At 46.1% G+C, this 15,625-nt stretch overlaps 1 protein-coding gene across 2 annotated transcripts in view; it reads left to right on the top strand.

Annotated features, from left to right (window-relative positions):
* Positions 1–778: 778 nt before the first annotated feature.
* SGSM2 (small G protein signaling modulator 2) overlaps positions 779–15,625 on the top strand; it is a 42,122-nt gene continuing 27,275 nt past the window's right edge. For both annotated transcript variants that reach the window (XM_055131116.1, XM_055131115.1), the window contains exons 1-2: positions 779–1,024; positions 6,549–6,624. In XM_055131116.1, the coding sequence (XP_054987091.1) occupies positions 968–1,024; positions 6,549–6,624 (133 nt within the window). In that variant the 5' untranslated portion in view covers positions 779–967. The remainder of the gene's footprint in view (positions 1,025–6,548; positions 6,625–15,625) is intronic.

The raw sequence follows: 15,625 nt of genomic DNA, 5'->3' as shown, positions 1-15,625 counted from the left end.
GTGTGTGTGTGTGTGTGTGCGCGCGCGCGCGCGCAGTCAGATGTATTACTTAGGGAAACATCTGAGGAGATTCTCCATTCGTGCGGGAGGGCTGAGCCCCTCCTCTTCGCCGTGATTTAAGTGCTACACTCCTCAGATGCAGCAGCAGGTGTTTGTCACTTTGAGCGTCCGTTTCACTCCCTCTGATTCCCTCGTAAGGCAATCTACGAGGCGAATCGCACGGAAGGCGCTAGTTTTCACCTTCGCAGTTTCCGAATAAGTTCTCGCCGGTCCCATTTACGCCTTCCCCGCGCCACTTCCCACGGAGTTCCTAGAGTCAGACAGGACTAGACGACCCCTCCTCCGGGCCAACCGAGGCTCCCAATCCTCGGGCGACCGGCTGGTCCAGGGCTTAGAGAAGCGCTGGAGCAACGGCCTTTCCCTCAGCCTGAAGACTAACGATGGCCTCCCGGTGGCCGCGCTCCCAAGGCAGGGCACCCCGGCTCTCCCGTCGCAAAGAGGAGCGTGTAGCAATCAGGAGGCGTCTGGCCGGATCGAGGCAGGTCCAGCGCGAATGATGTTCGCCTCCGCCTGAGGGACCCAGCGCTCACAATGCGGGTTCGCGCCCTCGGGGCGGGCGCGGGCGCGTTGTCATGACAGCGACCCTGGTGGAGCGCGCCCGGGCCCGCCGCTCCCAGGCGCGCGCACCCTACCCGCGCCCCGACAGCCCCCCCCGTCGCTGGTTCCCCCCCGCCCCCCGCTGTGGGAAGGGGCCGGGCCAGCCACCTGACGTCTGTGCGGGGCTCGGAAGATGGCTGCGGAGCCGAGCACCGGGCAGTGGCTGCGGCGGCGGCGGCGGGCGGGGAGCGCGGCGGGCGGGGGCTCCGCCTGGCGCGTGGGGCGCTGAGCCGAGAGGCGCGGAGGCGGCGAGGGCGCACGGGGGCTTTGGGGGTCCGCTCGGCGCGGCCTTCCCGCCAGCCGCCGCACCATGGGCAGCGCGGAGGACGCGGTCAAAGAGAAACTGCTGTGGAACGTGAAGAAGGAGGTAAAGTCGGGGCGGAGACCCCCCCCCCCCACGAGGGCTCGCGTCCCGGCCCCGCGCGCGGCCCCGGGCGAGGAAAGGTTCGCGCCCACCCGCCAGGGGCGGCCGGCGCTCTAGGTTCCCGGGCCTGGGCGGGCCGGGGGCGGATCCCAAACGGGCTGCAGCTCCGTCTCCCTCGGGTTCTGGGCAGCTCCCCTTGGCCCGAGGGGTTAGGTCGCTGTTTGGGGACTTGTTTGCTCCGAGATCCCGCAGCTCCCCGCCCTGTGACGGCAGCAGCGCCGGGAGACCGAGGTCGGGGGAGGGGCGGCGGCGATTTCTGGGGAACCCAGGCTGCTCATTCATTGCCCGCGCCTGGGGAGGGGGCGGGGCCCCGCGCAGCCCTCCGGGGCTGCAGGGAAGATTTGGGGGTTTAGCTGCGTTTTGCACTCCCGTATTCCTCTGGGAACCGAGTCGCCACTGGGTTCACTGTATAGCTCACTGCTTCTCCTTCCACGCCCACCTCCCAATCCTCCGATCAGCAGGGTTTTGTGTTGCTTTTTTTTTTTTCTTTTAGGATGGGTTTTAAGACTCCTTTTATTCCCCCTTTGAGGTGAAGCTACCGCCATCCCCCCATGGGAAGAGAAAAGGAATAATTTCCTCTATTAACGGCCTTTGACGTCTACCTTGACCCGGCCCTGAAGCCAATTTCAATTTAGTGGGAACTGCGGGGGGGGGGCGGGGGGAGGAAGGGGGGCATGCGTCTGACTCACCCTATCTGAGAGCTCAAATCCATAGATGGATTAGGATGAGTTAAGGCCTGTGGAGCCCTGAACTCCTCCCACCATATCTAAATGGCTGTTTTCTACCAGATACTCAAACTCCAAGAATGCTGGAGAACCCTCTGTTTTGTCCATTATCCTCTTTCGTGCCTGAGACACAGTGGATGGTAATTATTTGAAAAATAGACCAGCTAATCTTGCTGACAAAGATTTGTTGGGAATGCATAAACTTTTGAAGAGTCTTGAATAATCTTGAGTAAATTACTTAATCTCTAAATCTCAACTTCTGTATCTTAAAACAAATCATGAAATCTACCCAGTATATAAACATTGAAGCTATATTGGTTCCTTCACCTTTTCCTAGAGTTTTAGAATTAAAGATGATTCTGGGTTCTCATAAAATCCTGGAAAGCTCTAGACGACTCTTTTGCATTAACAATAGCTTCTGAACCCTAACATTTGTTTCTTTCCCATAGTTGACAAAAATGTGTTTGAAGCAATTACCTTCTGGCCTCCATCAGGTCTTTGCTGTGAAATGACCGAGGAACAGCTTTCAGGCTGTTTTTAAGTCTATCAAATCAGCAATTAATCCCAACCATGATCTCCCTTAATGGAAGAGAAATCTCAGTCCAGTTCTCAGCCCTTATTCCCAGGAAGCAAACATTCTAGTGACAGAAACATATATGAACAGTATAAACAAGAAGAAAATGTGATTATCTTCAAACTGTGGATAGATATCCTAGGATTGTGGATGTGATCGAAATGTGGGGTAGGTTAGGGGTAACAGGAAATATTTTTGAGTTTTTAGGGGGAATATATGTACTAATCCTAGAATGTCTTATAAACAAATGTGAAAAATGTTCCAAAATGCTACGCACTGGACCAGGAAGTTAGCTCAGTGGACTTAGTGTATGCTTTGCATGCGAGATGCCTTGGTTCAGTCCCTGGCACTGCATGCTACACTGAGCACTGCCAGGAGCAAACCCCTAGCATGATAGGGTATGCCCCCAAACATTCACCTGTACCTCTCTCTCTTCATATATATTATATACACATACATACATACACACATGTGTATATACATGCAAACATGCTGTCTGTAGATTATTGAATTGGTCCTCATCTAAATTCTTAGTTCTCTTGCCTCTCTAGCACTTGCTTCTGAGAGATACATATCCTTTCCTACAAGTAGAGAAAAGAAGATAGTTGTAGTAAGGTTTGGACTCTCATAAAGGACCTCTGGTATATTCCTAGGGATATTTCTAACTCCTAACCACAGAATCAGTTGTTTCAGATGCCTGCAAGTCTTTGAGCTGTGATATTATAATATGCTCTGTTTAATGCAGACACCCTTGGGAAGTAATCTAGGAAGCATTTTAACAATTTGGAGTGCAGAATCGATCTGATCCCACTTTACCTAATGGCTAAACCTGAGCAGATTCCCTCAGAGAACCTCCAGGTCTTTCCCTCATCCTCTCCAAGCTTCAGCAGCTCTGTCACCTTTCAAACTGTGAAGCTCTAGATGAAGGCCTTGTGGCCAAGGGCTTAAGGATACTGCATGCCTTTTATCTGAATTGCAAAGACTAAATAACCTGGTCCTTTATTTGTAGCATTTCACATTAGGAATAGGGGCAGAACAGTTAGGTGGAGTCTCAGGTAATCATCCCTCTGGTGTCCAGTATTAGTATCTCTTGGCAGATTTGCCCAGACATCAGAAGTGCTTGATTTAAATGTTGAGAGCAGGGGCTGGAGCTATAGTACAGTGGGTAGAGTGTTTGTGCATGTGGCTAACCAGGGTTCGATCTCCAGTATCCCAATGGTCCCCCAAGCACCACTAGGAGTAATTCCTGAGTGCAGAGCCAGGAGTAACCCCTGAGCACTAGCGGGTGCAACTCAAAAAAAAATAAATAGATAAATAAATAAATAGATAAATAAATAAATAAATGTTGAAAGCAAACTAGAACCTCAATATTGCTGTGGCCATATATAGCAGATATGTGTATAGGAATCTGTGCCTAGAAACAAATCTAAAGAAATGAGAGCACTTCTCCTATCAGTCTCACATCAGAAACTACCAGTCAAATTGTAATGTGTTAATACAATGGGGAATTCATATTCTATTACTACAAACCAGCCACATGAATAAACCTCACATATCAGGTAGCAAAAGAAACCCAGTCATAAATACTGCACACTAATTTCATCTATTATAGGGGCCAGAGAGATAGTACAGTAGATCGGGTGCTTGCCTTGCACACAACTCACTGGGTTCAATCCACCAGCAGTGATCCTTGAGCATAGATTCAGGAGTACTCCCTGGAGTATGGCCCCAAAATTACAATAAAGAATTGTAAAGACCACTACCAGCTTTCCTTCCCTCTTGGAGGGAGGTGAGGGCAGGAGTATTTGAAAGCAGAACTTCTCAGGCTAAGAGGCTCCTAAGGAAACTTGTTCTTGCAAACATTTCTTGTGTGTGAATTGACCCAGAAACTGGGGAAGTTAGAAGACACTTAGTGTGATGAGTGTGAAACTAGCTGTTTCCTCTGGGGCCCTGAGGTCCTGCTAATAGAAGCCTGGAGAACCAAAATAGTGTAGCAAGAAGGGAAATCCTTCAACATTTTTTTTTCAACTGGGTCCACACCACCCTTTTCTGTGGTAGGGGCAGGTCGCAAACTTTCACAGCAACTTAACATTGGACCAAAAGGATGAATTTCTCCATCTCATTTGATGAGTGTTAAATATAGCTGCCGGGGCTCATTCCACTCATGAGCAGTCATCTGAGATTTGCCACTCAAAAAATCTCTGCTCTAAATTAGAACCAGTAACACTGTGTTCCTTTGAGATAGTGAAGCAACCCTGGGTACATGGATAGTATAATTTCTAAATCACAGCTTTGGAATTGAACAGTTCTGCCATTTTGTAGCTGTAGGATCATGGGTAGTTTGATCTATTTATTATATATATATAACATATTGGGCTGGAGTGATAGCACAGTGGTTGGGCGTTCGCCTTTCACTCGGCCGACCCGAATTCGATTCCTCTGCCCCTCTCGGGGAGCCTGGCAAGCTACCGAGAGTATTGAGCCCACGTGGCAAAGCCTGGCAAGCTACTCGTGCATATTGGATATGCCAAAAACAGTAACTGGTGCCCACTCAAACAAATCGATGAGCAACAGGATGACAGTGACAGTGATAACATATATTAAAAGCATATATATTATATATAACATATAACAAAACAAACAAAAAAAGACCTCAACCAGAGAGATAGTAGAGGAGTAAAGGTGCTGGCCTTGCGTGCAGCTGACCCTGGTTCAATCCAGGTATGGCTCCAAACCCAAAAATAAAAGCAAGGATAGTGAGAAAAAGTGACTGTAAGGAAAGATGGCAGAATGGGTAGGGATGCTTTTAAATGATGGTTACTTGTTCCTCATTCTAGCTGCTGGCTTCATTGTTGTTCAGTGAACATTGAACACTGTTTAGTTCAATATTTATCACTGTTTGGTTCCATGAAGATTCATCACTGGTTATGATATATTTTCTATATTTCTATATTTCTACTACATACTAATGTTTAAATTTTTGTGTGGGGTGATTGGGGGGTCAGATTCAGGACTTTATGTGTGCAAGCCAAATGCTCTGTCAGTAAATCACATTCCTGTTCCCTTGTATCCCCTTGTGGGTTTTTTGCAGGTTTTTTTGCTTTTTTCTTTTTTTTAAATTTTGCGAGGGAGGGAATAATACCTAGGTGGTATTGTGGTGCTATTCCTGGCTCTGTGCTCCAGGGGTCTTTCCCTGCAGAGCTAGGAGAATTGCCAGGGATGGAACTCCAGCTGCCTCCATACAAAACAGGCATAAGCCATTGAGCTGTTGCAACCCAAACATGAGTGTTTTACCTAAATAGAATGTGGCTGGACTTTTAAGCATGTGGGAGTGTCTCTGCGGCCTGAATGGACCTGCCCTAACCTCAGAGAAGGGGGAAAATGGATGTCACAGGTTGTTTACTTCCAACCTTTACTGAACCTCTTTGTCCTTAAAGGATTAGGTATTTACACATAGATCCTTCTCCACCTCAGTACAAATGAGCAAACAGCATCCTGTATTATGTTTCCATGGCATGACCCTTCCTCCAGGAGAATTTCTGCCATCCTGGACTAAAAAACCTACCATACTGAATTAGTGAGTTTATAGCATCTTTTTGCCCTGGTCAGTTTTTTGTTGTTTTGTTTTGGGCCTATACCTGACTGTGTTCAGGGCTTATTCCTTATTCAGGCTCTGGTGCTTAGGGATCATTCCTGGTGAGCTCAAAGACCATACAGGGTGCCAGGAATTGCTCCTGGATCTGACATGTGCAAGGCAAATGTTTTACTTCCTGGACTAGGTCTCCAGCCCCACCCTGGTCACCTTTCCAAGAAGCTCAGTCCTGTCCACTGAGAAAAGTTTGCCTCTTCGGACTGGAGTGATAGCACAGTGGATAGGGCGTTTACCTTGCACGCAGCCGACCTGGGTTCTATTCACAGTATCCCATATGGTCCCCTGAGCACTGCCAGTAGTAATTCCTGAGTGCAGAGCCAGGAGTAACCCCTGTGCATCGCTGGGTGTGACCTGAAAAGCAAAAAAAAAAGAAAAGTTTGCCTCTCCACCTCTTCCATCCCTGCATCTACTTTTCAAGTGTTTGAACTCAGACCACAAAGGCAAAACCAAGCTATTTATTTTCCCAGAGGCCATTGATCAGACTAAATAAGTACAGTATTTCCCATTTGTTCACAGGTGAAGCAAATCATGGAGGAGGCTGTCACCAGGAAGTTTGTACATGAAGATAGCAGCCACATCATTGCTCTGTGTGGTAAGTGATGGAGGGGGGTTGGGGTTAGTAGGAGGAAGGTTAGAATTGAGAACACTTGTGCTGGGACTGGGGAAATATGATTTGTTAGGTTTAACAAATGTCAACTCTTACTGCAAATCAGAATTGCTCAGAAGCTTTTTCCATTTGCTTTCAAGGTACTAGGATGCAAACCTAGGACTTCCCCCATGAAGGCAAGTTGCTCTCCCACTAAGCTTTATTCTTGTCCCAATTCAGAAGCTCTTGAAATTTTCTTAGACCTCACCACAAACCTACTAAAGACTGGATCTACAGGACCTAAATATCTTAAATAGAGGCTGGAGTGACAGTATAATGGGTACGGCATTTGCCTTGCACACAGCCAACCTGGGTTGAATCCCTGGAACACCATATAGTTCCCTAAGCCCTGCTGTGTGATCCCTGAGCACAGAGCCAGGACTCAGCCCTAAACACTGATGGGTGTGATAAGAGAGAAAGAAAGAAAGAAAGAAAGAAAGAAAGAAAGAAAGAAAGAAAGAAAGAAAGAAAGAAAGAAAGAAAGAAAGAAAGAAAGAAAGAGAGAAAGAGAGAGAAAGAAAGAGAGAAAGAGAACCTCTTGTCACCTGGAAAGATAGGTCAGCAGTTGGGCCACTTACTTTGCACACAGCTGACCTGGGTTCTATCGTTGGCAACCACCTGTGGATCCCTAAGCCTTGGCAGGGTTGATACCTGAGTGCAGAACCAGGAGTAAGTCCTGAGCACCACAGGGTGTGACCCCCCCAAAAAAAGAGGGGGTGCTGGAGAGAACAGCACTGGGATAAGGTACTTGTCTTACATACAACCAAATCCTGTAGGATCCCTTGCACCACATATGATAGATACCTAGAGCACCACCAGGTGTAGCCCCTGTGCTCAGAGATAGGAATAACTCCCCAGCACCACAAGGTATGTCCTGAGCCCCTTCCCCCCAAATAAGAAGACTCTTGCCTGTGTAGATGTAGGACTATAGGCGCCCTCAATCCTGTTGTGTTCTCTTTTGAACGTATATCTTACTTGCTTGTCTCTGTGTTTCTTTGCTTGTTTATTTCCACTTTGGACATACCCGTGTTCTCTCTTGAACACATATTTTCACTCTTTCTCTTCTCTCACATCTTTCTTTTCTTTCTTTCTTTCTTTCTTCTTTTTTTTTTTTGCTTTTTGGGTCACATCTGGTGATGCACAGGGGTTACTCCTGGCTCATGCACTCAGGAATCACTCCTGGCAGTGCTCAGGGGACCACATGGGATGCTGGGAATCGAACCTGGGTTGACCACGTGCAAGGCAAACGCCCTACCTGCTGTGCTATCGCTCCAGCAGCCCCCTCACATCTTTAAAAAAAAATTTTTTTTAATTGAGGTACCATGATTTACAAAATTATTTATAATCAAATTTCAAGTATACAGTTCCCAACACTAATCCCATTACCCATATCAGGGGCCATATGGGGTGCCAGGGATTGAACCTGAGTGGTCGTGTGCATGATGGCAAGCACACTAGCAGCTGTACTATTGCTCTGGCTCCTCTAACATCTTTCTAAGCAATCTTTTTTTTTTTTGGTGTTTGGTTTTTGGGTCACACCCAGCGATGCACAGGGGTTACTTCTGGCTCATGCACTCAGGAATTACTCCTGGCGGTGCTCAGGGGACCTGGGTCGGCCGCGTGCAAGGCAAACTCCCTATCTGCTGTGCTATTGCTCCAGCCTCACTAAGCAATCTTCTTTTAATAAAAACTACTGTGCTTACTGTGCTTGGGGCTGGAGTAATAGCACCTGGAGCGATAGCACAGCGGGTAGGGCATTTGCCTTGCACACGGCTGACCTGGGTTCGATTCCCAGCATCCCATATGGTCCCCCAGCACCGCCGGGAGTAATTCCTGAATGTAGAGCCAGGAGTAACCCCTGAGCATCACTGGGTGTGACCCAAAAAGAAAAAAAAAATAACAACAACAACAAAAAACTACTGTGCTTAATTTAAAAAGAAAAAGAAAAAGAAAACCTAACTACATACAACAGTTTTGTTTTTTATCTATAAAAATTTGGTCGACCTTTTAACACCTTTTCTGAAGGAACAAGAAGCCATTTGCTATCTCTGTGTTGTTTCCTATACTGACTCTTAAAATTGAATTTTGGTATTTGTCAGAGGCCATACATTCCTGAGAAAAGGATTTCAAGGAACAGATGCAGAAAGGAAAACCCATAGCAGCGTGATGAGGCAGTGAGATCTGCCCTCCCTCTCTGTCCAGAAGCAGACACTGAGGGGAACTGGTTGAGCACAGTGTTTCTACATGGACAAATAGTAACAAAGTAACAAAATGGGCTGTCTTTTACTTTTCTTGTGATGATACAAAATGCAAGCTGAAGTGTATTCTGTAGCAATATGTAAGGAAGTAGCTGTGAAAGAAAATAAAGCAGAGAAGTGAGAAAGCAGTTGCAGTGAGTGATCTGCTTACATCTTAGGTTGTCATGTATACTTTTTTTTTTTAGGGGGGGTCACACCCGGCGATGCACAGGGGTTACTCCTGGCTCTGCACTCAGGAATTACCCCTGGTGGTGCTCAGGGGCCCGTATGGGATGCTGGGAATCGAACCCAAATCGGCCGTGTGCAAGGCAAACGCCCTACCCGCTGTGCTATTGCTCCAGCCCCACACTTTCATTTTTTTGGCTGTTTGTTTCATTTTTGGCCATAATACAGCTGTGCTTAAAAGGCTTACACCAGGGGCTGGAGCAATAGCACAGCGGGTAGGGCGTTTGCCTTGCACACGGCCGATTCGGGTTTGATTCCCAGCATCCCATATGGTCCCCTGAGCACCGCCAGGAGTAATTCCTGAGTGCAAAGCCAGGAGGTAACCTCTGTGCAATGCCGGGTGTGACCCAGAAAGCAAAAAAAAAAAAAAAGGCTTACACCAGGCTCTGTGCTCAGGGATCATTCCTGGCAGTGCTCAAGGACCCTGTGTTGTGGTCCCTGGGGTTGGCCATGTGCAGGACAGGCACATTAACCCCTGTACTATCTCTCTGGCCCCATTGAACAAAATCTTTCCATTTTTTTTTTTGGGGGGGAGCTACTTCAGCTCCTGGTGGTACTCAGGGAATCAGGGAACCATGCAATACTGAACTCAGGCCTATTGCATGCAAAGTATGCACTCTAGCTTATTGAGCTATTTATCTGGCCTCAGTTTTTTTTTTTTAACTTTTGTCACTTTTGGTTTGCTCTTCTAAAAGCAAGGGTACTGGATTGGGGAAGATAGTACAGTGGTTAAGATGCCCACCTTGCATGCTGCCAACCCCACCGACCTGGGTCTGATCATTATCACCATATATGATTCCCTGAACAATAACAGTGACCCCTGGGCACAGACCCAAAAGTAGCTGCTGAGCACTGCTAGGTGTGGCCCAAAAGCCCAGAAGAGTAAAAGAAAGGAAAGGAGATAGTTACCATCTCAAGGGATTTCTGTGAGAATTGATATGATGCATGTGATTTTCTAGTATTGTAAGAGCTCAGGAAATGTCTGCTTTTTTTTTCCTGAGCCTAAATCTAGGTTTGTAGGACTGAAGTCTCCAAATTTGGCCGAATTTCCCCAATTTGATGAGTCCAGGGTTATAGTGAGCTGTCTGATCTTACCTTTCCCAGGTAGAACCTATAGTAGGAGAAAAGCCTGCTACTCTTACCAGTAAGTGGCTTTGAAGAGTATTAGAAATTTTCTCTTTTCAATCTTTCTTTGTTCCTCTGACTTCAGCTACTATCTGTCATTGTCACCAGAAGGGCTCTGCTGGTGGCCCAATTATGTATGTAGTGGTGCTAAACCTCCTCCAGAGAACATAGAGCAGACATAGGAAACAAAATAAGGGGTTGGAGCTTATGATAATGCTGTGGGTAGGGTGCTAGCTTTGCATGTGGCTGACCCAGGTTTGATTCCTATATTATCCCCCAAGCCCTGCCAGAAGTGATCCTTGAGTACAGAGCAAGGAGTAAACCCTGAGCACTGTCAGGTATGGTGCCTGGGAATGGAACCAGGCTCAATTGCATGCAGACAAGCACCTTAATCCTACGCTGTCTCTCAGGCATTATCTTTTAAATTTTGGACCCACTGGAGATGCTCAGATTTCCTGGGGGCCCCTAACTGTAATTCTTTCGTTCTTTCCTTCTATTTCTCTTTCTTTCTATTTCTCTCTCTCTTCCTTCCTTCCTTCCTTCCTTCCTTCCTTCCTTCCTTCCTTCCTTCCTTCCTTCCTTCCTTCCTTCCTTCCTTCCCTCCTTCCTTATTTTCTTTCTTTCTTTCTTTCTTTCTTTCTTTCTTTCTTTCTTTCTTTCTTTCTTTCTTTCTTTCTTTCTTTCTTCTCTCTCCCTTTCTTTCTTTCTTTCTTTCTTTCTTTCTTTCTTTCTTTCTTTCTTTCTTTCTTTCTTTCTTTCTTTCTTTCTCCCTTTCTTTCTTTCTTTCTTTCTTTCTTTCTTTCTTTCTTTCTTTCTTTCTTTCTTTCTTTCTTTCTTTCTTTCTGTCTTTCTGTCTTTCTCTTATTTATTTTCTTTTTGGGTCACAATGATGCTCAGGGGTTACTCCTGGCAGTTCATTTGGGAATTACTCCTGGTGGTGATCTGGGGACCATATGGGATGCCTGGGATTGAACCCAAGTAGGTCTGCATACAAAGCAAACACCCTACCCACTTTACTCTGGCCCATCTACCTGTAATTCTTAGCCAACTGGACTGAAGGTTCCATGCAAGGACCTGAGAATGAGGTCCTTTGAGGGCCATACCTACGGTTCCAGGGATTTTCCAGACCACCAGGGAGGTGCTTGGATGGAACCTGAGTTAGCTGCACGCATGGCATGAACCTACTCCCCTGTACTCTATTTCAAGCATCCTTATTATCCCTTTTATTTTAAGAAAAATCAGAACCCTGAGTTTTTATATGAAACTTTCCCATTTTATTTTACTTTTTTTTTTTTTGCTTTTTGGGTCACACCCGGCAATGCTCAGGGGTTACTCCCGGCTTTGCACTCAGGAATTACTCCTGACGGTGCTCAGGGGACCATGGGACGCTGGGAATCAAACCCGGGTTGGCCACGTGCAAGGCAAATGCCCTACCCATTGTGCTATCACTCCAGCCCCTTTATTTTACTTTTTTTAAAAAAATATTTATTTTTATTTTACTTTTTCAAATAAATTATTTTGGGGGGTTTGGGGTTACAACCAGCAGTGGATCAGGGGCTATTCCCATCCTCTCTCTTTTTTAAGCGATTCATACTTGGACCTTTTGCATACAAAGCATGTGCTCAACGCTTTGAGCTTTCTCTCCAGAGAAAGTTTCCAATTTAAAAATGTTGTTAACTAATTCCAGTTTAAAAAAAAATGATTGTGTGGGCCAAACAAAAGATGTCTGCAAGCCTTTTCCAATTTGCTTCCTCTTCTTAGGCTCAGGACTCAGTCGCTGAGGGAACTGTTAGCAAAGTGACTGCCAGCTGTTAAGCTAGATGGAGCTTGGGAATGTGAGATCTAAATAAAAAGAGAGAGAATTCTTTTTTTTTTCAATGAAGCAAAATAGTTGTGTGGGTTTTTTTTTGTTTGTTTGGGTTTTTTTGGTTATACCTGATGGTGCTCAGACTAATTCCTGGCTCTGTACTCAGGAATCACTCCTGGCAGGGCTTGGGGGATCATGTAGGGTACTGGGGATCTGACCCAGCTCAGTCACATGTGAGGCAGTCACCCTACTCACTATACTATCACTCCAGCACCAGGAATGTTTAGTCCCGAAGTAGGTTTATTTTATTTTATTTTAAAATTTAATTTAGAACCTTTACCTGCTGTACTATTTCTCTGGTCCCAGTAGCTTTATTTTATTTGTTTTCTTTGTTTTGAGGCCAAACCTTGTTAGGTTTCCCCTTCTATCCAGATGCTGGTCAGCTCCTTGCCGGTATAAACGTTAGAAGGAAGCTTTGCTGGCAACCCCCACTTGGTAGAGAGGAGTTCTCTGAGTGCTGTTCTAAGAGAACAGGCCCTCAGAACCTAGGGGATCAGGACCTGTGTTGACTACTGGCAAAGAGTATGACTTTGAGAATAAAACAAACTAAACAAACAAAATAGAATAACACTCAGGGCTGGAGCGATAGCACAACGAGTAGGGAGTTTGCCTTGCACACAGCCAACCCAGGTTCGAATCCCAGCATCCCATATGGTCCCCTGAGCACTGCTAGGGGTAATTCCTGAGTGCATGGGCCAGGAGTAACCCCTGTGCATAGCCAGGTGTGACCCCCCACCAAAAAAAAAATAGAACAACACTGCAAAAGAAGGTTCCTTGGTCACTTTTTTTGTTCCTCTAATTTTTTTTTTTTGAGGGGGGCACATCTGGCAGTGCTTAGGCTATTCCCAACACTCTGCTTGGGAGATTTCTTTCAGTGGTGCCTGGGATTGGACTCAGGCCTCCCACATGTAAAGCATGGGCTCAAGTCCTTTGAACAATCTTTTAAGCCCCATTGTTATGGCTTTTGGGAGTTGGTTTTGGTTTTTGAGTCACAACCAGTGGTGCTCAGGGAATTTTCCTTGCTCTGTGCTCAGATGGTGCTTGGGGGTCCCATATGTGGTGCCAGTAATTTGAACCAGGGTCTACAGGATACTAGGCAAGCAAGTGCCTTAATCCCTGTACTATTTGAGCTCAGGGATCACTCCTGGCAGGATTCATGGGACATATGTGGTCCTGGGTTGGGCCATGTGCAAGGCAAACCCCTTACCTGCTGTATTTTCTCTTTGGCCCTGTGTAGCTCTATTTTTTTTGTTGTTGCTTTTTGTTTTGAGGTCACACCTGAAGGTGCTCAGGGATCATTCCTGGTGGGCTCAGGAGACCATATGAGGTGCTAGGGATCAAACCTGGATCTGTCATATGCAAGGCAAACACCCTACTTTCTGTACTATTGCTCTGATCTCTTTATTTTTTTTTAAGATTAAAAAGATGTCCAAAGCTTGCTTTGCATGCTGCTGTGTTAAAAATGATTCTAGTTTAAATCACAGCACCACATATGGTTCCTTGAGCACTGCTGGGCTTGGCCCTAACCCTCTGCCCCACTACAAGATTTCTAGCTCAGAGAGATAGCCCAATGCACCAAGTGTTATGTGTACTTTGCATGTGGGAGGCTTGGGGTTGATCTTCAATACCACGTATGGTTCTCTGATCATGTCAGGGTGTGACTCCCAGAAAGGAAAAATATATATTATTTCTATTTTGCTTTACTAATATTATCTTTGAACTTTAATGTAGAGACTTATTATTGAATCAAATTAATATTTCCTGGACTGGAGATGTGGAAAAGTGGAAAAGTGCTTTCCTTGCATGAGTGGGGCCCTTGTATCAATCCCTAATACCATACACACAAAAATAATTCTAAAAAATCCCACAGGACCAGAGAGATTAAGGCACTTGCCTTGCATATGGCTGACATTTGCTCCATCTCCTACACCATATATGGTCCCTTGAGCCCCTCCAGGAGTAATCCCTGAGCACAGAGCCAGGAGTAAGCCCTGAGCACTGCTGAATGTGAACCAAAAACTAGTGAGAAAAAAATAGCCCCTCAAATTAATGCTTGCTATTTTCCCTGTGGCTTCTTGAGCCTCCTTATGTAGGCTCTCTCCTGCCACTTTTCTCTCACCATAGTAGTAAAGGTGCTTTTAATTTTTGTTGGCTTCTCTAGGTCAGTTAAACAGCAGATTGTACCAGGTTTCACTTTTTATCTCTGCATTTGTAGGGTAATATATGTGTTTCAAGTGGGTAAAATTGCTGTCTTCCTATTAAAGGATCTCAGGTAATTTAGGTACACCCAAGGAGCACTAGAGAAGCCTCTTTGACATGTCTTCCTCTCTGGTTCAGTTCTGGGAGTATTTGTTTGCCCAATTCTGATTGGGTGCTCAGGCTGGATTTTCTTTTTGTTTTGTCTTTCTATTTTGGAGCCACACCCAGCAATGCTCAGGTGTTATTCCTGGCTCTGTGCTTAGGTGTCACTCCTGGCAGTGCTTAGAGGACCATATGTGGTACTTGGGGATTGAACTAGGGTTGGCCGCCTGAGAGACAAGAGTATTATCAATCCGTGTATTATCTGGTTGGATTTTTACCTCTGCTGGAGAGAGCTAGGTTTTACAAGGTCCTCTGAGAGGTTCCTGTCTTGGCATTGCAGATTCTCAGACTTTCAACTGAGGCATTGGGGGTGTAGTCTAGGCTAGGCCTTCCCTTCGGTCCCAGATTCCTTTTACCTCAGTGCCATCCTGCTCTGATCTGTCAACCAGCCAGTTGCTTCTAGCAAAGAATGAGCTGTAATAGGAGACAGGGGTGGAGTCTGTGAGCTGGGAGCCACATCAGGGCTTTATGAACCCGTTCTGTTGCTAAGCAGCTTTCATTAGCTTGGAGGTAGGCTGCAGTGAGTGCCTCTGGGGAAGGGAAGGAGATGTTAATGGTCTGGGAAAGAAGCAGGTGCTGCAGAAGGATTGCTTCCCACCTGGAATATTGCAGCCAGAGATATTTTAGCACATTCGGAGATGCAGACTCCAGGCAGCTTTGGGTCTTTCTTCAATGACAGGAATTCCTTCTGCTTCTTCTCACCTGCACTGAAGGGACAGCTGGTTTCCTGGATACCTGATTTCTCCCTTCCGTTTGCAAATCATCGCTTAGGAAGAAAGGCCTGCTCTCTGGGGAACTTGGTCCCCTTTGTCCTGTCTGGGGGCATGCTGAAAACATGTGGTGGTCTGTAGCTGAGACTTGGTGATCTGGCAGACCTGGGTTCACATCCTGACTTTTCAGTAAACAAGTGGGCTATCTACCCTAGAAGGTTAATGAAAAGATAACATTGTACCCTTAAAATGTAAACTTTTTTTTTAATTTTTTTTTTTTTTTTTTGCTTTTTGGGTCACACCCGGTGATGCTCAGGGGTTACTCCTGGCTCTGCACTCAGGAATTACTCCTGGTGGTGCTCAGGGGACCATATGGGATGCTGGGAATCGAACCCGGGTCA

This window comes from Sorex araneus, chromosome 3, assembly GCF_027595985.1.
Source record: "Sorex araneus isolate mSorAra2 chromosome 3, mSorAra2.pri, whole genome shotgun sequence".
NCBI lineage: Eukaryota > Metazoa > Chordata > Mammalia > Eulipotyphla > Soricidae > Sorex > Sorex araneus.
Note: the sequence above shows the minus strand (reverse complement) of the source record. Positions and strands in the feature narration are given on the sequence as shown.